We start from the raw sequence: 23,784 nt of genomic DNA, 5'->3' as shown, positions 1-23,784 counted from the left end.
GGAATACACTGCTTAGAATTGTGGTGAAGACAGGTATTCAAGTGGATACTAGATAGTGCCATTTTCTTGCTTGTGCCGCGTACATGCTTCTACTCAAATAACTAAGTTCATTTGGAGAGCAGAACAGACTTCTTGGCCCCTTCACTGTAACAGTTCTGTGATTCTTTGCTGGGGTTGCTTCAATTTGGCTGTTTTGGTGGAGGGAGTGCTTCAGCAGTACGAAATCATGAATTAATCCTATCTTACTGCACAATACCAGGTCAAGTACAACCTGCTGTCTCGGTGGCTTGATCAGATACTCTTCTAAGAAGCTACCCTGAAAACCTTCTACGAACTCCTTACTTATGCTATTTTTTCTTGTCTGTTTTCAATACATAGCTTAAAATTAGCTGTATTATCACTATACCTTTCTGACAAGTTCCCATTATCTTAATATGCTAACCTACCAAGTGGTTATTGTTTGGCAGCTTGTGCACCACTTACAAGAGCTACTCAAAATATATCAAAATTACACCATAAGTATCTATTTTTAATTTTTAGGTTTTGCTTCATCGCCTTGCCCACTTTCAACGAGTCTGGAGTTTGGCACCTAATGAAAACACAGGAAAAGAAGTAACATCACTAGCGTGGAGGCCAGATGGAAAGGGTAAAGGTCTAAATGTGCCAGAGTTTGTGATGTCTCAGTTGTTAAATTGAATTTGTTAATGATCAATTATTTTTGTTTTTCTACTAGTCTTAGCCTTTAGTCTTGCAGACACAAGGCGAATTGTTTTATGTGATGTGGAAAAAGCAGAGATCCTACATTTTTTCTCCTTGGAAAACGTAGTTACCTGTATGCATTGGACTGAGGTGATGGATCCGAAGAGGTAATGTAGCACATATGATCAGGCAACATCTCTGGAGAGGGAAACAGTTTGCATTTCAGATCTGTAACCTTGCATTAGAACAAAGTTACAAGCTTTTTGTTTTCTGAAGCAGGGTCTAGGCCTGAAACTTCAGCTTTCCTGCTCCTCTGCTGCTTGGCCTGCTGTGTTCATCCAGCTCTACACCTCGGATCACATTAAAAGCTGAGATAACCTGTTTCTGTCTGCGCAGGTGCTGTCAGTTGGGTGTTTGCAATGTCATTTTGTTTTTATTTCAGATTTCCAGCATCTTCACTATTTTGGTTTTGTATTAAAGACATTGGCCCAGTCTTAGTGCAATTAATATGTATATTAATATATAATGGAAATTTTTTTAAGTGAATGTAGTTTTGTAAAAGTTAAATCCATTATTCTTGAGTAGATTTGTAGCTTGGGTTGTGAATCCTGTCGTTGGTTCGCTCGTCAAGCTAGTTCATCAGTTTTCAGAAGTTTCAGTACCCTGCTGGGTAACATTGTCAGTGCAGCCTCCGATGAAGTGCTGTTGTTTAAAGTGCCTGGTATTTAAACTCTGGGGTCCGTTGGATTTGATTACCTCATTTCCAGTTTTCATTCACAGTGGTGTGTATATATCGGATCTAATTCTACATGTTTATTGATGGGCTTCTTGGTGAAGAGCCAGACCTCTAGAAATCCCCGTACTTTTTTCTATTTGGCTCGTCTTAGGATCCTGATTATGTCCCAGTTGAACTGGTGGTTCTCCTTGTCTGCGTGTATGGAGACGAACGAGAACCACCAGTTCAATTGGGACAACACCAAGATCCTGGGACAAGCCAGTGATAAGTATGGGAATTTCAGAATTCAGTACATAGAGTTAGACCCTGTATATACACCACTGCAAAGAAAAACGCGGTAATGTGGTAATCAACTCCAATGAACACCAGAGTTTAAATACCAGGTGGGAAAACACAACAACGCTTCATCAGAGGCTGTAATGTTGATGTTAGCCAGCACGGTAATGAAACATTCGTAAACTAATGAAGCAGCTTGGCGAGGGAGCCACCGCAGTAAATCCATTATTTGATGTTATGAGGCACTAAAGACTAAACTTGTGTTAAATGTTGCAACAGCTGCTATCAAGCATTTTTTGGCGATTTTAAATTTGATTTTTTTCGCGCTGTGATCAGCTGGAAATATGAATTGATAATGACATGGGGAAGGCAGTAGGAAATGATTTCAGGGAATGATGGATCCTATAAATGATCTCTTTAACTACTGTGATTTAATGATTGACAAAGAAATAGCAAGGAAAGAGAAGCAGTGTGAAATATAGCATGCATGTTAGAGTCAATTCAATCCACAAAATAAAGAGAAACAATTGTATTAAGTGAGAAAAGATCCATCATCCTTGTTATGCATTGCTACAGTGGAAATAATTCCTGATTCAACACTTAACTCACTTTTTTCCAACAATGAGATTGTAGATGTTTGTAAATGGCTTTACACATAATGCACTAAAAAAAACTTGCCGCCATAGTAGAAAAAACCTTGCATATTATTACTGAGCGGTCACAGTTTAATTCATTTTGTTCTGTTAGTACAGTCTAACCCCAAGTAACGTGAACAAAGATGTGCAAAGAAGTCACATGTTCCTTTAGGTAGACATGTTGTGAAGAAATCAATGAAAATATGCAGGGAATAAAATAGCTTCTAAGTGATCTATAATGTGAAAAATAAATGTAGTTGATATCTGACTGTTTCAGATTATTGTTTAATATCTACTGTTCTGAACACTTCTTTTCAGTGCTCCTACCCCAGTCAGTTTACTAGATGAAGAGGGAAGTCTTTTCTTGCCCAAGTTGCCTGCATTACCGAAAAGGTAAATTGAATGAGATGCAACTAAAATGAAAACGGTGATGTGTCGTTAACCCAAATTTCACAGTTGTAACAGCAAAAGTGTCTTTTTTAAGTTCAAAAATATACTTCATTCATAAAAGGACTTTGCGTATGTACATAGTCACAAACGCAGTTCGGTTCTGTACAGTAGCATTTTAAGGAAACAAACTTATTGGAATTTGAATTTATGTAAACAAACCTAACACATCTCTTACGCATACAACACAATGCCTAAATGCATTTCAGGCACTAGGAGGGTTTGATTACTGAGCAGATCCCCATTTAACTTCTGCAGAAAGACCTTATTCAGTGGTCTTTTGTCATTACAACTATGAAACTGATAGCAACTTCAGGCATTTGCACATAGAACAGTGCAGCACAGGGACATGCCTTTTGGTCACCATGTCTGCGCTAACCATGATGCCATTCTGAAGTAAACCCCCCATCTACCTTCACTGATCATTTTCACTTAAACAGAAAAACTCAGAGATTGCTCACAGTAATTGACTGCTACTCCACAGGATGCTTGTAAAGTATCTTCAAATAGTACTCTTTAACCCAATCTTTGTCATTCTGCAACTATGTTTATTTAATGTCTATAAGATCTTATTTATTCAGCTATAGAGCCTTTAGTTTGTTTTTTGTTATCTTTGTAGCACCTGCCCTTGAATGCTGATATGATATTATACTTTTTTTTTCTGTCCCTACCTGGAATTCTCTGTATTAGTATTTTGCTTTCCTTCCTCGATTATAGCTCTTGATTAGTTGCATTTATCCAAGCTTGACCCTTCCCACCCCTTGTTTACTTTAAAGCCTTCCATACTTCCCGCGCCAGTACAGTTCAAATATTGAACATTCCAACTGTACAGATAGCCCTACCCTGCACCCCCCACCCGATCCCACCCCACCCCACATGTACCACAAACCTGAATCTACTGCTCCTACACTAGTCTTTGAACCACACATTCACTGCTCCAGTCTTATTCATCCTCTGCCAATTCCCTTGTTGCCTACATAGAAATCAAAAGATTAATAGCTTTGAGGTTCTGCTTTTCAGTTTAACGCCTGCTTTCTCATACCGCCTCCACAGTACCCATTTCCTGTGGTACCGATGTGGATTATATCATTTGGTCCTCCAATTTCCAATGCAAGGTCCTCTGTAGCCCACAACAAACTTCTTGACTTTAGCAGTTTGAGCCATAAATATTTGAACCCAGCATTCTGTCAAATACAGACTATTTGAGTTGAGTTGCATACAAAGAGAAGTGAAGAATGCATTACAGGAAATAGTAGTAGAGATGGCATGGTTATATACTGCATATCATATAGACTATTGGATGAACCTATTTGGAGTGTTATGTTCAATATTGGAATTTGAGGGAAAAAGTAATGTATTACAGTGGTAACAGCTATTAAAACAAGGAGGGAGTATAAAAAATATAACTTGGCGGATAGGCTTCAGAATGTCAAGGTCTCAGCTTCATCCTCTAATGTCCTCACTTCATTGAATTTTTGGCCTATCATAATGCTAGTCCCTCATCTGTAGCTTTCACATCTGTATGTAAGTTTGCTTGCTGAGCTAGAAGGTTCGTTTTCAGACGTTTCATCACCATTCTAGGTAACATCATCAGTGAGCCTCCGATGAAGCGCTGGTGTTATGTCCCGCTTTCTATTTACACCAGCGCTTCACCGGAGGCTCACTGATGATGTTACCTAGAATGGTGATGAAACGTCTGAAAACGAACCTTCCAGCTCAGCGAGCAAACTTACATTCAGAACCTCAACCTGAGCTACAAATCTTCTCAAAACTCGCTTTCACATCTGTGTGTACTTTGTTGGCCAGGAATTTTCGCACCACACAATTGTCTCTTACTGCTGTCTTCAGAATTTCCCTTTTCCCTGGATGCTTCCCTTTGGCCTCTTGCTAAACTGTGGAAAAGACAATATCATTCTGATGAGATGTTAAACCAAAGCTCCACCTGTTCTCTCAGATGTAAAAGATCCCAAGACACTACCTCAAAGAGGAGCAGGGAAATTATTGCTAGAGTATTATCAATGTTTATCACTCAGTCAGCGTCACAAAATCATGTTATGATTATCTGGTCGTTGTCACACTGAGTTTTGTGGGAGCTTGGGGAGATAATGGAACTTAGTGGTATTATCACTAATTGGTAATCTGGAGACCCACATAATGTTCTGGGGACCTGGGATCAAATCATGCCAGGACTGATGAAAATCTGGAATTAAAAGCCTAACGATGACCATGAGTTTATTGTCAATTGTCAGGAAAAACCCATGGAGTTCACCAATGATCTTTAGAGAAGGAAATCTGCCATCCTTACCTGGGATGGCCTCCATGTGACTCCAGATCCACAGCAGTGTGTTTGACTCTTAGCCTCACCCCCCCCCCACCGCCCCACCACAACCCCTTGTGCAATTAGGGTAGCCAGTGAATACTGGCCAAGCTGTGATGCCCGTATCCTGTGATTGGATGAATAGAAAAAAAAGCTTGTTCACAAATTGGCTCCTGAGTTTCCCATAGTAAGGCAGTGATGCCATTGCAAAAATTCCTGGTTTATTGCATAGCACATTGGGAGGCAAATCATGAAAGATACTACATAATTGCAAATTTTTTTCCTTTTGTTTGTACCCTGTTTAGGCTTTTTAATTCAGCTCAATCACTCTAACTTCCCTCTGAACTTGCAGTACTCCACTCAGTATGGTCTGACCTTAACATGTCATTGAATATGCTGACAAATTGGCTATTCGGCATACTCATCTTGACGCTTAATGGTTGAGACAGCAACCCTCCAATAGGATCACCAACCTCCTCCAGACTATGTGCCACAAAAGAAACGTAAAGCTGTTGAATTTGTCTCTTCTGCAGATATTGTTTCCAACTCCAGTACTCCCACCCCCGCCACCCTCATAACCTGCTTTTGTCTCCTTCCCAGATCCACAAACAGGACTGCCCTCAGACCTGTGGTTGCCCCACAGAACTTATTTCATCCTATCTTGAATTTTCTTTGTTCACCTTTGTCCATTTTCCTCATACCTATATCTGAGAGCCATCTGATACTCTCTGCAACTTCTTGGCCCTAAACGTCTCTTTCACCAATGATATTCAGTCTCTGCATGTGCATCCCCAGCAATATAGGCAGTGTGCCTCCTTCCACTTGAAGTTATGCGGACCATATCCTCGACCACCATCTTCCACTGGGCTCAAATTGTTATTAAAATCCACACCTCCTCCTTTGAACCTTCACCTTTCTCCAAATGATGGGGATGAGGACTTCCTATGAGTCAGCGAAATGCCTGCCTTTTTTGTGGGATGAGTAGAATATCGTTTGTTCCAGTCCTACTCTTGGTTCCATTGTTTATGTCTTTTTCTGATCCATTCATAATTGTGGTGGTGCAGCTTTTTGTTCTAGCCTTTTAGTGGAAAATTTCATTAACATTACTTCTAATATTCATCCTTGTTGCCAATGTCTACTTCTCAATCCCCTCCCCTTTGATACAGCTACTGGTGATACAACAGTTGCTCTTTTACTTCCTATAAGGTCTAAAAGCCTCCTTTCAGATAAAACACTGATTGCCTTGTACTTCTTTCAAGTTAGTAAATTCCTCAAAAACCATCTTTTATTTTCTCACGATCACCACTTTCTCTCATCTGTCATCCCTTTGCTTTTTTAACATGTCTGCTTCCCAGCGTCGGTAGTTGCCCCTTGATTCAAGGGTGATGCCTGCTTTGGGTTACAGTTTTATGCCATGACTCTGCATGTGACAGAATCACTCAGTTTTCAACCCCTTGGAGATTGCATATAAAGGGTTGAATGTTTTATAAGGTAGTGGGATCTGGAGTACAGAATTGCATTCCATTTCTTCGCTTCCCTGCTGCCCTTCATTAAGGAGGTGGGACGCAAAGCTCATTACAACTTAATACACAAAGGTGTTTTCATTGAGAATGCTGCTTACAGTCATTAAGATCACTGCTGCAATTGTTTAAAGAATGTTTGTTTGTGTCTTCAGAGAGTGTTGGCCATTTGAAACTTGATGGATCAAGACATGGTGTAGGCAATGGTTTTTGACCATCTGAACACAGTGTCTAGTCCATCAAAATTGATTTTGCAGTTTTGTCTGATTGCTTTTGGACCCTGCTTGAACAAAAATACTGGTGTTTGTTCAGTATCTTCCCATTGCATTGGAGCATTTGACAGAGGCATTGCTGATGAAATTACTGTGTTTTTGTGTGTCTGATACACAGTCCAGGTTTCAAAGCAGTGCAGGTGAGCAGTGATGATGACTACTTTTAAGTTACATGGGTCTTTATCATTAATTAATCACTGCCATAATTTGTAAAAAGCTTCACTGGTGCAGCTGATATGGTGTTAGATTTTCTCATCAATGTCTGCCAAGATACAGGAAGTGTTCATCATAATACTTCTAGACAGTGTATAGGCTTTGAGGAGTCCTGCTGCAGGATTCCTTGACTCTGACAATACTGTTGTAGCCATTGTATTTTTATGGCTAGGCGTGTTCATTTCTGGTAATGGTAACAGTCAGGATATTGATTGTGAAGGATGATGGCAGGATTTTCTATTGTCGAAGCTGGGCATTTTCTGACACTTGCGTGGCATGAATTTTCATTGCCACATGTCAGCTCAAATCAGGATATCATGCTGATTTTGTTGCATTTGGACATGACTGTTACTGTATCTGAATGGTGCTGAACATTGTTAAATCATTTACAAACATCCCCAGCTCTGATCTTTCAGTGGTGTGAAGGCCATTGAAGCAGTTGGAGATGGCTGGGTGTAGGACACTACTCTGAGGAACTCCTACAGAAATATCCATGAGCTGAGGTGACTGATTTCCAACAACCACAACCACGTTCTTTAGTATTGGATTGACTGTAACCTCTGGAGAATTCCTTTTGCTATTGACTTGTGTTTGTCTCGGTCTCCCTGAGGCCACACTTAATCAAATGCAGCCTTGATGTCAAGAGCAGTTACTCTGCTTCTTTGCCAATGTGGTATACTGTATCCATTGTACCCGGTGTGGCTTCCTCGACATTGGGGAAACCAAGCGGAGGCTTGGGGACCGCTTTGCAGAATACCTCCACTCGGTTCGCAATAAACAACTGCACCTCCCAGTCGCGTACCATTTCCACTCCCCCTCCCATTCTCTAGATGACATGTCCATCATGGGCCTCCTGCAATCCCACAATGATGCCACCCGAAGGTTGCAGGAACAGCAACTCATATTCCGCTTGGGAACCCTGCAGCCCAATGGTATCAATGTGGACTTCACCAGCTTCAAAATCTCCCCTTCCCCCACTGCATCCCAAAACCAGTCCAGCCTGTCTCTGCCTCCCTAACCTGTTCTTCCTCTCACCCATCCCTTCCTCCCACCCCAAGCCGCACCTCCATTTCCTACCTACTAACCCCATCCCACCTCCGTGGCCTATCCAACTTCCCTAGACTGACCTATCCCCTCCCTACCTCTCCACCTACCTTCTTTTCTCTCCATCTTCGGTCCGCCTCCCCCTCTCCCTATTTATTCCAGAACCCTCACCCCATCCCCCTCTCTGATGAAGGGTCGAGGCTCGAAACATCAGCTTTTGTGCTCCTGAGATGCTGCTTGGCCTGCTGTGTTCATCCAGCCTCACATTTTATTATCTTATACTCTGCTCCTTTGTCCACTTTTGGAACTAAGGCTGTAGTCAGGAACTCAGTGACACGAGCATTAGCCAGACCAAGTTTCAGCAAGTAGGTTGTGACAAAATAAGTGCTGCTTGATAGTAAAATATGGAGCTGGATGAACACAGCAGGCCAAGCACATCTCAGGAGCACAAAAGTTGACATTTCGGGCCTGGGTACTGAAATAAATAGGGAGAAAGGGGGAGGCGGACCGAAGATGGATAGAGGAGAAGATAGGTGGAGAGGAGAGTATAGGTGGGGAGGGGATAGGTCAGTCCAGGGAGGACGGACAGGTCAAGGAGGCGGGATGAGGTTGGTAGGCGGGAAATGGAGGTGCGGCTTGAGGTGGGAGGAGGGGATAGGTGAGAAGAAGAACAGGTTAGGGAGGCGGGGACGAGCTAGGCTGGTTTTGTGATGCAGTGGGGGGAGGGGACGAGCTGGGTGGTTTTGTGATGCAGTGGGGGGAGGGGACGAGCTGGGTGGTTTTGGGATGCAGTGGGGGAGGGGGAGATTTTGAAGCTTGTGAAGTCCACATTGATACCATTGGGCTGCAGGGTTCCCAAGCGGAATATGAGTTGCTGTTCCTGCAACCTTCGGTGGCATCATTGTGGCACTGCAGGAGGCCCATGATGGACATGTCTTCTGAGGAATGGGAGGTGCACTTGTTTATTGTGAACCGAGCGGAGGTGTTCTGCAAAGCGGTCCCCAAGCCTCCACTTGGTTTCTTCAATGTAGTGGAAGCCACACCGGGTACAGTGGATACGATATACTACGTTGGCACAGATGTGCAGGTGAACATCTGCTTGATATGGAAAGTCATCTTGGGGCCTGGGATGGGGGTGAGGGAGGAGGTGTGGGGGCAAGTGTAGCACTTCCTGGGGTTGGAGGGGAGTGTGGAGCGGACAAGGGAGTCACGGAGAAAGTGGTCTCTCCGAAAGGCAGACAAGGGTGGGGATGGAAAACTGTCTTGGGTGGTGGGGTCGGATTGTAGATGGCGGAAGTGTCGGAGGATGATGCGTTGTATCCAGAGGTTGGTGGGGTGGTATTTGAGGACAAGGGGGATTCTCTTGGTGTGGTTATTGTGGAGGCAGGGTGTGAGGGATGTGTTGTGGGAAATGCAGGAGACACGGTCAAGGGCATTCTCAACCACTGTGGGGGAGAAGTTGCGGTCCTTGAAGAATGCGGACATCTGGGAATTGTGGGAGTGGAATGCCTCATCCTGGGAGCAGATGCAGTGGAGGCGAAGGAATTGGGAATAGGGGATGGAATTTTTGCAGGGGACTGGGTGGTAGGAGGTGTATTCTAGGTAGCTGTGGGAGTCGGTGGGCTTGAAGTGGACATCAGTTTCTGCCCAGCTCGTCCCCTCCACCCCCCCCCCCCCCCCCACTGCATCACAAAACCAGCCCAGCTCGTCCCCACCTCCCTGACCTGTTCTTCCTCTCACCTATTCCCTCCTTCCACCTCAAGCCGCACCTCCGTTTCCCACCTACCAACCTCATCCTGCCTCCTCGACCTGTCTGTCATCCTTGGACTGACCTATCCCCTCACCACCTCCCCACCTATACTCTCCTCTCCACCTATTTTCTCCTCTATCCATCTTCAGTCCGTCTTCCCCTCTCTCCCTATTTATTTCAGAACCCTCTCCCCGTCCCTCTCTCTGAAGAAGGGTCTAGGCCCGAAACGTCAGCTTTTGTGCTCCTGAGATGCTGCTTGGCCTGCTGTGTTCATCCAGCTCCACATTTTATTGTCTTGGATTCTCCAGCATCTGCAGTTCCCATAATCTCTGCTGCTTGATAGTGCTGTTAATAATAATCACTTTGATGGTTGACAGTAGACTGAGCAATAATTAGCCAGGTTAGATTTGTCTTGCATTGTGTGTACAGGACATGACTGGGCAATTTTCCGCATTATAGCTAATGATCAGCTTGGGTGGGGTGTAGCAAATTCTTAAACACAGGTCTTCGTGCTCTCAGGACCATAGCCATTGCAGTATCCAGTGCCTCCAGTCTTTTCTTAATATAACATGAAGTTAATCAAATTGGCTAGAGACTGGCAGTTGTGATGCTAGGGACCAGAGAAAGACGCCAAGATGGATTGTCAAGTTGATGCTTGATGCTGAAAAATGTTGTAACTGCTTCAGCCTTATGTTATGCCCTGCAATGGAACCCCCACCAACCCTATTGTGAAAGCACAACCAGTGAGTTGTAGAGTCATAGTATATTGCATATCACCATTCACAACTAGATGTGGCAGAACTGCAGAATTGCTTGTGATATCACCTAGCTCAGCTCATCACTTGCTGCTTATGGCCTTTGATATGAAAGTAGTCCTGTTGAGTAGCTTCACCAGGTTGACACTCTGGTATGTGGTAATTAGCAAGAGGTTTCCTTGTCCACATTTGACTGGATGCCATGAGACATCATGGATCCTGGAGTCAATGTTGAGAACTCGCAGAACAGTTCTGTCATGACTGCATATCACTGTGCCGCTACCCCTGGTGGGTCTATCCAGGTGGAGAAGGCATACCCAGTAACTGTTGGCTGGAACATTGTGTGTAAGGTACAATTCTGAGAGTATGACTGTTTTGGTCTATTGCTTTGCTAGCCAGATATTAATAAAGAGGACATTGCAGAGTTGGTTGCCACGGCTATGTTTGCCATGTTGTTTCTGGTGCCTTGATAAATGCCAAGTAGTCCATTCGGCGTCGTACCTTTTTTTAACCTTTCTCGCAGTTGATACAACTGAATGGCTTGCTAGGCCATTTTTGAGGTCAATTAAGAGTCAACCACATTGCTGAGCGTCTGCAGTCACATATAGGTCTGACCATGGATAGCAGGTTCCCTTTTATTTGAAGGTGAGAAAATTTCCTGTCAGTTATATGAAGGCTTCCAAAAGGGGCAGTAAGATTCTCAAGAAAGGGCATTGAAGCCACAGTTGAATTAAGCCTTAAAGATGTGAAATAGAGAATTCTCTTGTGTTCGTACTATAAAGCAGTATTTCTGGTGTTAATGGAATTGTACTTTTACTTTCTAATTTGAAATCTTTAAACGTGTGTTGTGTCGATGGTTTGGTGCATTCATTTCTTTTGTCTAATGGTAGACCAATTAAATACATATTTTGGCTCAGCCTTCATAAAGAAGGACACAAATAGTGTGTTGAAAATGTTGGGGAACAAAAGGAGTTTGTTATTAATGGGGAAAGTGATGGAACTAAAGACCAACAAATTCTCTGGACCCTGGAAAGGTTCCTATAGTTTGAAGGGTAACTAATCTACCGTTTAAAAAAGAAGTTGGCGAGAAACAGGAAATTATAGACCAGTTAGCCTGACATCAAGAGTAAGGAAAATGCTGGAGTCCATTATAATGGATTTAATAGCAGAGCTCTTGGAAAACAGGGACAAGATAGGACAGAGTCAGTATGGACTTACGAATGGGAAATTATGCTTGACAAATCTACTGGAATTTTTCGAAAATGTAACTGGAAGAGTTTATGGAGGGGAGGGCAACCAGTGGATATGGTTTTCTTGGACTTTCAGAAGGTGTTTAATAAGCCCCACATAAGAAATTAGCATGTAATGCTAATTTCTTATGTTAGAGGTCGTGGACTGACAGGGATGGAGAACTGGTTGGCAGATAGCAAACAAAGAAGAAAACACAGCTCATTTTCTGATTGGCAGCCATTGACTATTGGATACAGAAGGTATCAATGTTTGGACTCTAACTCTTCACAAGAAATGTTAATGATTTCAATGAGGGAATTACATTTAATATCTCCAGGTGTGCAAGCAACACAAAACTGGGTGGGAGGATGAGCTGTGAGGTGGTTGCAGAGATGCTTCATTGTGATTTGGACAAGTTGTGCGAGTATGAAAATGCATTGCAGACAAAGGATAATGTGTATAAATGTGAGGCTATCCATTTTGTTAGTAAAAATAGTACAGTTTGGAAGCAGACACTGTCCAACTCATCCAGGTTGATTATCCTGAATGAATCTAGTCTCGTTTGTTAGTATGTGACCCTTATCCTTCTAAAACCTTCCTACCCATATACCAATCCAGATGCCTTTTAAATGTTGTAATTGTACCAGCCTCCACTTCCTCTGGCAATTCATTGCATATCCACACTAGCCTCTGTGTGGAAAAAGTTGCCCATTATGTCCTTTTTAAATCTTTCCCCTCTCACCCCTCAGTCCCCGATGCTCCAGAGAAAATAGCCCCAGCCTATTCAGCGTCTTCCTTTTCCTCAAACCCTCCAATTCTGGCAACATCATTGCAAATCTTTTCTGGAGCCTTTCAAGTAACACAACATCTTTCCTATTGCAGGGAGATTAGAATTAAATGCAGTATTCCAAAAGTGGCTGAACCATTGTCCTGTAAGCTGCGACATCACCTCCAAACTCACATACTTAATGCGCTGACCAATAAAGGCAAGCATACCAAACGGTTCCTTCACTACCCTGTCTACCTGTAACTTCACTTTCAAGGAACTATGAACCTGCTCTCCAAGGTCTCTTTGTTCAGAAACACTCAGCAGGTCCTTACCATTAAGTGTATATGTCCTACCCTGATTTGCCTTTCCAAAATTTACCTCGCATGGATTTCCTTCCCTCAAAAGCATAAGTAAACCAGGTGAGTTGAGTTTTCAAAACAATCTAAAATCAACTACAATACTGAGATTAGCTTTCAATTTGACAGTTGTTAATTGAGTTGAAATTCTACCATGTGCTGTGGTGGGATTTGAATTCATGACCCCAGGGCATTATCTGGACCTCTGAATTACTAATCTAGTTACATTGTCATTGTGCCACACTCTCCCTGCATTCCTGCAAAAAGATCAAATATAATTTTCTAGAATAATAATACATGTGACCTGGTGACATTTGATGTGGAAGCAAAACCAATAGGAAGAGAGGTAGGAAAGGTTAAGAGGAATATGGGCCAAGTACCTGCAAATATGTCTAATTTGTTTGGGAAACCTGGTTGGCATGGACAAATTGGATTCAGTCTGTTTCCATGCAGCTTTAAGAAGAGATTTTCTAATATGTTTTTGGAATATGTTTCTGATGAATCTTCTATTTCATCACTCCCTCACATACTTACTGTTATGTGGGTTACTCATAATTGTACAATTATGTTAAGAATTGGCAATACTACACCCATTTGTATTTGACATATTTTCCTAATGCACATGTTTGTTTTTTCTTTGTCTTATCAGTTACAGTACCTCTGCAAAGATTTTCAGGTATGCCAAATGCCTTTGAAATCTACAGATTTTAAAAATTAGCCTTAACCATTTCATGAGCACTAACATGCATTTTCTCTTCTTTTAAGTGAAGAAAAAGCAGATGAAGTCACAAAGCTATTAGGTGACAAAAGGTATTTTTTCTCCCATTTCGAAAAATGAAATTCTTTAATATGTGATAGAACAAGTTGTAGAGCTGGATAAATACAGCAGGCCAAGCAGCATCAGAGGAGCAGGAAAGCTGACGTTCTGGGTCTAGACCCTTCGTTGATTCTGAAGAAGTGTCAGCTTCCCTGCTGCTCTGATGCTGTTCGGACTACTGTGTTCATCCAGCTCTACACCTTGTTATCTCTGATTCTCCAGCATTGCCACAATGATGCCACCCGAAGGTTGCAGGAACAGCAACTCGTATCCCGCTTGTGAACCCTGCAGCCCAATGGTATCAATGTGGATTTCACAAGCTTCAAAATCTCCCCTCCCCCTACTGCATCCCAAAACCAGCCCAGCTCGTCCCCGCCTCCCTAACCTGTTCTTCCTCTCACCTATCCCGTTCTCCCACCTCAAGTCGCACCTCAATTCCTACCTACTAACCTCATCCCGCCCCCTTGCCCTGTCCGTCCTCCCCAGACTGACCTATCCCCATCCCTACCTTCCCACCTACACTCAGATGTACTGGCTCCATCCCCACCGCTTTAACGTGTCTGTCTCCTCTCCACCTATCTTCTCCTCCATCCATCGTCGATCCGCCTCCCCTTCACTCCCTATTTATTTCAGAACCATCTCCACCTTCCCTTTTTCTGATGAAGGGTCTAGGCCTGAAACGTCAGTTTTTGTGCTCCTAAGATGCTGCTTGGCCTGCTGTGCTCATCCAGCTCCACACTTTGTTATCCTGGGTATCTATAATGCTTTTGCTGTATCAGAACCATGAGATTACCATGGTTAGCAAATTAACTTTAACATCTTACATGGGGAAGATGGATGTGGATGTGAGTTTGCTCGCTGAGCTGCAAGGTTAGTTTTCAGACGTTTCGTCACTTTTTTTAATTTGAAAAAATATACTTCGTTCATAGAATGTACAAAAAATAAAACATTTATACACCTACCCACTCATGCAAGCCACTCCGGATTACCCAGGGGGTACATACACCAACTAAAGGAAAAAACAAAACAGAGAAAAAAAAACAAAGCAAAGAAACCACCCCGGCAGTCATCACCCCGCACAGTCCCAGTTGGCCCCCTGACCAGTTGGGGAAGACGCCAGCTGGGCCCAGTTACCAGATAGGGCTCTTTTTCCTATTCTGGACGAGGGGGTTCAGACGGTGGTCTTTCCCCACCATGCCTTGGCGGCGGCTGCCCCAAGCTTTAGCGCGTCCCTCAGCACGTAGTCCTGGACCTTGGAGTGCGCCAGTCTGCAACACTCGTTCGGGGTCAGTTCTTTCAGCTGGCAGACCAGCAAGTTGCGGGCAGACCAAAGAGCGTCTTTCACCGCGCTGATGGTCCTCCAGGCGCAGTTGATGTTGGTCTCGGTGTGCGTCCCCGGAAACAGCCCGTAGAGCACGGAGTCCCGCGTCACGGAGCTGCTCGGGACGAACCTCGACAAATACCACTGCATCCCCCACCAGACCTCCTGCGCATAGGCACACTCCAGAAGGAGGTGATCAACAGTCTCGTCCCCCCCGCAGCCACCTCGAGGGCAGCGTGAGGTGGTGCAGAGATTCCGGGCATGCATAAAGGGTCTCACTGGCAGAGCCCCTCTCACCGCCAGCCAATCAATGTCCTTGTGCTTGTTTGAAAGTTCTGGCGATGAGACATTCTGCCAAACGACTTTGGCAGTCTGCGTGGGGAACCACACGACGGGATCCACCCTCTCCTTTTCCCGAAGGGTCCCGAGGATACTACGTGCTGACCACTGCCTGACAGCCTTGCGGTCAAAGGTGTTTCCTTTCAAAAATTTCTCCACGAAGGACAGGTGGTACGGAACGGTCCAACTACTTGGAGCGTTCCGCGGCAACGAGGCCAGGCCCATCCTTCGCAACACTGGGGACAGGTAGAACCTCAGTAAGTAGTGACACTTGGTGTTCGCGTCCTGAGGACCTAAGCACAGCTTGATGCAGCCGCACACAAAGGTAGCCGTCAGGGCGAGGGTGGCGTTCGGTACGCCCTTTCCCCCATTTTCCAGGCCTTTGTACATGGTGTCCCTGCCGACCCGGTCCATCCTCGACCCCCAAATGAAGTGGAAGATGGCCCCGGTGACTACAGCGGCCGGGCCTGCGCCACATACAACAGTACCGAAAGCCCCTCGCACCTGACAACCAGGTTCTTACCCGCGATGGAGGGGGACCGGAGCGTCCACCTGCCCAGCTTCTGCTTCAATTTGGTGATACGCTCCTCCCAAGTCTTAGTGCATGCCCCAGCTCCACCAAACCAAACACCCAGCACCTTCAGGTAGTCTGTCCTGACGGTGAAGGGGATGAAGGAGTGGTCGTCCCAGTCCCCGAAGAACATGACCTCGCTCTTACCCCGATTGACTTTGGCACCCGAGGCAGTTCAAACTGGCCGCAGATGTCCAATAGTCTGTTCACCGACCAACGATTGGTGCAAAAGACGGCGACGTCGTCCATGTACAGGGAGGTCTTGACCTGAAGGCCTCCGCTGCCTGGGATAGTCACGCCCTTCAGGCTCACGTCCTTCCTGATGGAGGCGGCGAAGGGCTCCACACAGCACACGAACAAGGCAGGACAGAGCGGGCAGCCCTGCCTGATTCCAGATCTAACAGGAAAACTGTCTGATTCCCACCCGTTGATCGAGACTGCGCTAACGATGTTGGCGTGGAGCAGCCGGATCCAATTGCGGATGCCCTCCCCGAACCCCAATCTGGAGAGGGCATCCCTCACGTAAGCATGAGAGACCCTGTCGAAGGCCTTCTCCTGGTCCAGGCTGACGAGGCAGGTGTCCACCCGCCTGTCCTGTACGGAGGCGATCGTATCCCTGATGAGCGCGAGGCTCTCAGCGATCTTCCTGCCCGGCACAGCACAGGTTTGGTCAGGGTGAATCACTGACTCCAGGACAGACCTGACCCAGTTGGCTATGACCTTGGCCAGGATTTTGTAGTCCACGTTCAAAAGTGAAATGGGACGCCAATTCTTAATTTCTTCCCTCTCCCCCTTCCTCTTGTAAACGAGGGTGATGATGCCCTTCCTCATGGACTTGCACATTTCCCTTGTCCGAAGCGCACTATCGTACACCTCCAGCAGGTCCTGGCCGACCAGGCCCCACAGAGCGGAATACAGCTCGACCGGTAAGCCGTTGCTTCCGGGAGTCCTATTCCTCTCCACGGACTTGAGGGCTCTGGTCAGCTCGTCCAGGGATATCGGCCGGTCCAGCCACACCCTTGTGCCATTGTCTAAGACTTCCGTGGTAGACGACAGGAACGACTCGGAGGCCGTGCTGTCCGTGGGCTTCATGTCGTACAGTCCAGCATAGAAGGATCTGCTGATCCTCAAAACGTCGGGCCGAGACGACGTCACCGAGCCGTCGTCCTCCTTCAGCCGGCTAAGCACAGAGCTCTCTTTGTGCACCTTCTGAAAGAAGAAATGCTCCATCTTCCACGGAGCGGACCCTGGACCGGAAGATTATCCGGGAGGCCTCCGCGGCGAAGAGCGAGGCTTGCTGGCCCCTCACCTCGCGGAGGTCCTCCGTGACATCGACCCCCATCAACTGCAGAAGGAGCAGGTTCTGCACCCTTTTCTGGAGTCGCGACAGCTTTCCCCGCCTCTCTCTTGCCTTCTGAACACCCTTGAGGACAAAGAACCTCTTGATGTTCTCGTTCACCGTCTCCCACCAGTCGCCTGGAGACTCAGAGGGGTTTCACGGTTCTCCAACCGGCGTACTCCCTCTTAAGCTCCTCGACGTCCTCTGGGGTCAACAGAGTCGTGTTGAGCTTCCACGTCCCCTTGCCGGCCGGCTGGTCGTCCTGTAAGTGACAGTCGGCCAGCAGGAGGCAGTGGTCAGAGAAGAACACCGGCTCGACGCCGGTGGACCTGACCGAGAACGTCCGTGACACAAACAGGAAGTCTATCCTTGAGCGGATAGACCTGTCTGGCCGTGACCAGGTGTATCTCTGCTGCGCTCCGTCTGCAGGGGTGCTGAAGACGTCGAGCAGCTCGGCGTCCTTCACCGTGCCCATCAGGAATCTGGACGTGACGTCCAGTTGACTCCGCCCACCCACTGTCCCCACGCTGGATCTTCCATCTGCATCAATGATGCAGTTGAAGCCTCCGCCTGGGATGACCGGCCTGGACGTAGCCAGCAGGGGTGGAAGCCGCTGCAGGACGGCCAACCGCTCACTCCGTACCGCTGGGGCGTACACGTTGATCAGCCTCAGGGGAGCGTTCCTATAGGTGACGTCAGCCACTAGGAGGCACCCCCCCCCCCCCCACCCCGACCACCTCCCTGAACTTGAGAGATGGTGAAGTTGCGCCCCCGCAGCAGAATAGCCAGGCCCGAGGAGCGACAGTCGTTACCCCCCTGACCAGATCGAAGGCCCACGGGTCCAGGCGCCGGACCATTTCCTATACCTGCTGAGGTGCGGTATCCTGCACTCCTGCAGAAACAGGAGGTCTGCCTTGATGGTGGTCTGGTAGGCCAACGTGGACACACATCTTGCAGTTGACTTGACGCTGCGCACGTTAATGCTCGCAACTCGTACCCCCATTGTGGGCAGTGACCGCAGTACCCTCCCCAAGTCCAAGGTCCAGCCCCCTCCATCTGTCCCTTCATGCCCATTGCCCGGGCTAACTGCTGGACGCTCTCCGGGCTCCGGAATCCGTCCGTGCTGCCTTCCGGGTGGCATCCCCCCCCGTCAGGGGTGCGGAGGCAGGAGGGTCCGGCTCTGGGTCAGGCTGGGGACGCGCTGTTTCCTCCTTCCCACCTGGAAGTTCCGGGGGGCCCTCCAGTGCTCCAGCAGCACTTGACTGGGTGTCGCAGGGAGCCTCAGGACGCCTCCCGTCACCTGGAAGCGGGGTGCTGCTTTCCTTCCCCCCTCGAGATCTTTAACTTCTGCTTCGGGTGGGCCCTCTCCAAATCCCCCTCGTCAGAGGAGTTCTTATAGCCCCCCTGTAGTTGCCTCTTCCCGCCTGATGGTTGCGGTTCCTGGGCCCGTCGATACACCTTCCTCCTCGCTTTCCAGACTGTTGTCCACTCCCTGGGTCGCCTGTCGCCACCTCCATCGACTCCGGGTTGTTGGGGGGGATCGGAGCCTGCAGGGGTGCTTTGCTGGCCTCGGGACCATCCTGCGGGGCTGGGCCCTCCTGCATGGCCTGGCCCTCCTACACATTAGTGGGGTCCTTGCTGGGCCCTGGTGCCGTCCTCTCCTCCGGTGGGGGCTGGCCCCGCATTGCCCCTGCCGGCGACCTGGGCGTAGGTGGTCCCCCGCCGCGGGCATGCCCTATAGAGGTGGCCCCCTTCCCCGCAAAGGTTGCAGCTTTTCTCTTGCGGGCAATCTTTTGCAAGGTGTCCCTCCTCCCTGCAGATGGTGGCTTTGCAGTCGGCCGCCACGTGACCTGACCTACCACAGGCATGGCAGACTTTAGGTTGCCCTGCATAGGTCAGGTAGCCCCTGCTCCCGCCGATCGCGAAGCTGGACGGTGGGTGTACGACATTCCCGTCCGCGCCCATCCTCAGCGTCACCTTGACCTGCCTCTTACTCGTCCAGATGCCAAAGGGGTCCATGATGTCAGTTAGGTCCCCTTCCACCTTCACATACCTTCCGAGGAAGGTCAGGACATCAACTGCTGGCACATGTGGGCTGTACGTATGTACAGTCACCATACGGCTCCTCTGTGCTGGCATCACAAACAGCGGGACAGCGGTCAATACAGAGAGGGGGCCCTCACCTCCCTTGTCCTTGAAAACCTCCAGGAAGCGCTCGCAAAGCTTGACACTCCTGAAGGTCACGTCGTAAAAACCTCCTCCGGGGAAATCCTGCAGGCAGTAAGTGTCCGCAGCAGCGAACCCACAACAGTCCAGCAGGACCCTCTTCACGAAGAAGGTGCGGTCCACAGGTGCACCTTCATCCACCTTCTTTACAGAAACACGGATGGTGTTCCGGACCCCCTGACCTGGGGCACGAGCACTTGCCGCAGCCATCGTTGCAGGTTGGCTGCTCCCCTGAACCAGTGTTCGGCCGAAGCCAGCATTAAGATCCACTGGTTGCAAGGGTGCACAGCCAACCCGATGTCCTCCTTTCACCTCCAAGATAGCATTCTCCTCCTCTCGGTCCACAAGAGAGTGGGTCTTTATTGTGTTCCAGATGTAAGCTGGTTCACTGAGCTTGCCAGTTTGTTCCCAGATGTTTCGTCACCATACTAGGTAACATCATCAGCGAGCCTCCAACAAAGCGCTGGTGTTATGTCCTGCTTTCTATTTATCTGTTTAGGTTGCCTTGGGTTGGTGATGTCATTTCCTGTTCTTTTTCTCAGGGGATGTGGAAGATGTTAATATCAATCATTAAGAGTTTGTAGCTGTGAACTTAGTAAAACTCAAGGGAATTGGTAAGAGTTAGTATGGGTTTACAGAAGAGTAATCCTCTTTAAACAATACATTGTGGTTCTTTTAAGGAGTAACATGCGCTCTGGATTCCGGATCCTATAGATGTGCCATACTTGGATAACCAAAAAGCATGTGGCAAGATGCCACACAATGTTTTTATGCAAAAGAGATGATGGTGTAGAAGAATATTGGTATGAATCAAAGATACACATTGAAGATATAGAAGATTGGCATGAATAGAAGACAGAGTTAGGGTAAAAGAGCATTTTCAGGATGGCAACCTGGAATTAGTGGAGTGCCACATGCATGTGTGCTGGGGCCCATATTGTTTACATTATATGTCAATAGATTTACTGGCAGAAATGAATGTACTATTACCAAATTTGTCAATGACATAAAAATGGTTAAGAAAGCAAGTAGGAGGATTATGCAGTCTACAGAGATATATTACAGGAAGAGACAAAACTTTGGCAGATGGAACATAATGTGGGGAATGTGAGATTATGTACTCCCACTGAAAGACTACAAGAGCTACGTGTTATTTAAATTGGGAAAGAAGGCGCAAAAATGTAGCACAGGCAGATTTTGGATTATTGTGCATGATTCACGAAAAGTTCAAGTTCAGCATGTATTAGGGAAGGCAAATCGATTGTTATCCCCTATAATAAAGGGAATGGAGTGTAAAATTATAGCTTTGAACTGTTTTGATCTCCTTATCTCAAGAAAGATATATTGGCATTCCAGAGAAAGTCCGCCAGGTTGATTCCAGATATGGAGGGATATTCTTATAGGGAGAGATTGCGTAGTTTGGAGGAGAGACTTACTGAAGATAGAATACATAGAAGATTATTAGGGGGCTTGACAAGTAGATGAAAAGAAGCTGTTCCTCAATTTAAAGAGTCTGAAGACCCAATGACATAATCTCAGAGTAAACAGTCACTTACTTCAGATAGAGTTGAGAAGGATTTTTTTCTGACGGTAGGGAGTCCGTGGAATTCTTTACCACAGAAGCATTTCGCGGCTGACTCATTTAAAAATACCTGTCTTCAACCTTGAATAGACTTAATGTGAAATGAAATCGAGGGTTATGGGGAAAAGGCAAAAAATTGGAATTGAGGATTATCAAATTGCCATGATGACATTGAATGGCAGAGCAGATTCAATGGACTAAACAGTCTATTTCTGCTCGTGTCTTATTATTTTAAGATTGTTTCCTAACTGCCAGGCAATGTGTGCATAAATGAGTCTTTTTCTGCTCAGCAAGATGTAACAAATTGAAGTCCTACAACAACCTGTGCTGAGTCCTCAGCAGTCTGCAGTTTGTCTCAATGTATTCTTGTCCACTTTTAATCAACTAAAGTGGATCAATACTACAAATGCATTATAATGCTGGAGTCCAGAAATAAAAACAGGACCTGTATTACATAGATTAAGCAGCATCCTCTGATTTTTGTCAACTAAGAGAATCCACCTGAAACACTGTTTCTGTCTCCATTGTGGCAGTCTGGATCTGTGCCAGTCTATCAGACGACAAAAAAACAATAAAAGTGGATATAGTTTATTTACGACTTAGTCTTAAAGATCTTTGCACGTCTTGGTGCTGCAGGTGCTCCCTAGATATGTGCTCAGTCAATTAATAGCCACTACCTGTTTCTTCTTAACCTTGTAAACATTAACAAGTTTAATAATGTCATTAAGTAGGCATTATTGCATGGATGTTGCCTGATTTGCCAGCGGTTTTCATATTTTGTTATTCATAAACTGGAGCGAAATTTTTCACGGTCATACTGTCCAAAATGCAGTAATATAACTGAGCATCCTAGTGTTTTTAACACTAGCACAATTTATCTTTGGAGGCTTTTCTATATTATTTAAAATGCTAGCAAGATTAAACTTGATTGTTGAAGATCACAAATAGTATCTTTCAAATTTAAATTTTCTGTTCTTGACCTGCCAGGCTAAATACCCTTGTTCTTGGAGGGGATTCTGGATTCATCGAATTATATGCATATGGAATGTACAAAATTGCAACGGTAACACAGGTATATTAGCTTAGAGTTTGCTGTGAAAACTGTAGCCTTACATATTTTTTAATGTATGCCTTTCACAGAATTTGCATGTTTTTACCATGGTGCAGAGATTAACACTTGAAATCTTAGGAGAAAAGTCTTCTGCTCCTACAGGTTTAATCTCTGGGATCTTTTGCTCAAATGTCTTCAGCAGCCAGAAATGCTCCAGTGCTGATTCTTGCCCTGATGTCTCTATATGGGGGGGAGAAACAATGCCTGTTGGCTGCCTGCCAATCTCATTTCTTTTGTGATGTTCAACACTTATTTCTTCTAAGCATCTAATCCAATGCATTTTTCTTCCCTCACAGTAATAGAGAATATTGAAGTGGGAAGATTAGATGCCCTCATGCCTTTGTCTCTTATTGAATTGCTGTTTTTTCTTCTATTCTTTACCCAGGGATTAAGCATTCCCTAAGCACAGACGAAGGGCAACAGCTATGTTGTATCCACATTAATTGTACAATACAATAATATTTGTGTTACACAGAGAAGGTTATTGTTAATTTTACCAGCCACTTTCTTATAACACTGGATTGGCTTTCTATACATCCTTGTTGTTCGCTTTTTTTCATTTGTGATGTGTTTTAAAAGCTTGCGACTTGTTGCAAGCATAATTTCAGGTTGCTACAGTCCAGTTTTGGACATAAGCGTCTTCCTGGGGCATAGCCCTCTGTTTACTGGTTTTAGAGAAAGATTTCAGGAGGCAGAAGAGACATGGTTTACCATGTAAAGTGATCTGACCGCACTATCCTTTTGCAACCATCCATTTTCTCTAGATCAAATCACAACTAATTCAATTCCATTAAATATTTTTTCAGAGTTTGTGGCTGTCACTGCCTAAGGCAGCACTTGTTGTCCACCCCTATTTCAGAAGGTGTTGATGAGCTACCTCCAAACCCACTCCAGCCTATGTGGTGTGTGGACAGCCACAATGCGATTATGAAGTTAGTTTCAGGATCTTGACCCAGTAAAAGTGAAGAAATGATGATATAGCTCATGTAATAAGTCACGATGATGCATGACTTGGAGGGAAACTTGCAAGTCTTTGTATTTCCGTATATCTGCTTCATGTGTTCTTCCAAATAGAGATTACACGTTTGGAAGATCCTCCTAAAAGAACCTGTTATCATCTTTCAATTATTGTGTATTTGCAGAAAACTTTTGGATTCCGTTTTATGTTAGCCACCAGTTTCTTTTCATGCTCTATGCATTTCTTGTTAATTCTTTTAATTCTGTTCTGTATTTGGTACTCAATTGTGTCATTCAATTGCATTGTATTTGTCACAAGTACACTTTTTTCTGCTTCATCTTCATCTCTACTTCTTTCATCATCTAGGAAGCTCTGGATTTATTTGTCATACCACTTCCCTTTGTAAGCATTGGCTGTACTTGACCTGTCTCTTATTTGAATGCAGCCCATTGTTCAAGTACTGTTTTATCAGCAAATGATCAATTCCGGCTTATCTGGGTT

General features: G+C 45.7%; 1 protein-coding gene across 3 annotated transcripts in view; it reads left to right on the top strand.

Annotated features, from left to right (window-relative positions):
- Window positions 1-23,784, top strand: part of anapc4 (anaphase promoting complex subunit 4) — a 93,278-nt gene that overhangs the window by 10,748 nt on the left and 58,746 nt on the right. Inside the window, exons 3-8 of one of the 3 annotated variants that reach the window (XM_048539116.2) lie at window positions 541-646; window positions 734-866; window positions 2,665-2,739; window positions 13,669-13,695; window positions 13,785-13,829; window positions 22,202-22,286. In XM_048539116.2, the coding sequence (XP_048395073.1) occupies window positions 541-646; window positions 734-866; window positions 2,665-2,739; window positions 13,669-13,695; window positions 13,785-13,829; window positions 22,202-22,286 (471 nt within the window). Of the gene's footprint in view, window positions 1-540; window positions 647-733; window positions 867-2,664; window positions 2,740-13,668; window positions 13,696-13,784; window positions 13,830-22,201; window positions 22,287-23,784 lie in introns of those variants that run through there. The other 2 variants (XM_048539134.1, XM_048539125.2) reach the window with 2 other exon arrangements.

The sequence above is a fragment of the Stegostoma tigrinum genome, chromosome 1 (assembly GCF_030684315.1).
Source record: "Stegostoma tigrinum isolate sSteTig4 chromosome 1, sSteTig4.hap1, whole genome shotgun sequence".
Classification (NCBI taxonomy): domain Eukaryota; kingdom Metazoa; phylum Chordata; class Chondrichthyes; order Orectolobiformes; family Stegostomatidae; genus Stegostoma; species Stegostoma tigrinum.
This window is presented reverse-complemented; position numbering and strand designations above follow the sequence as displayed.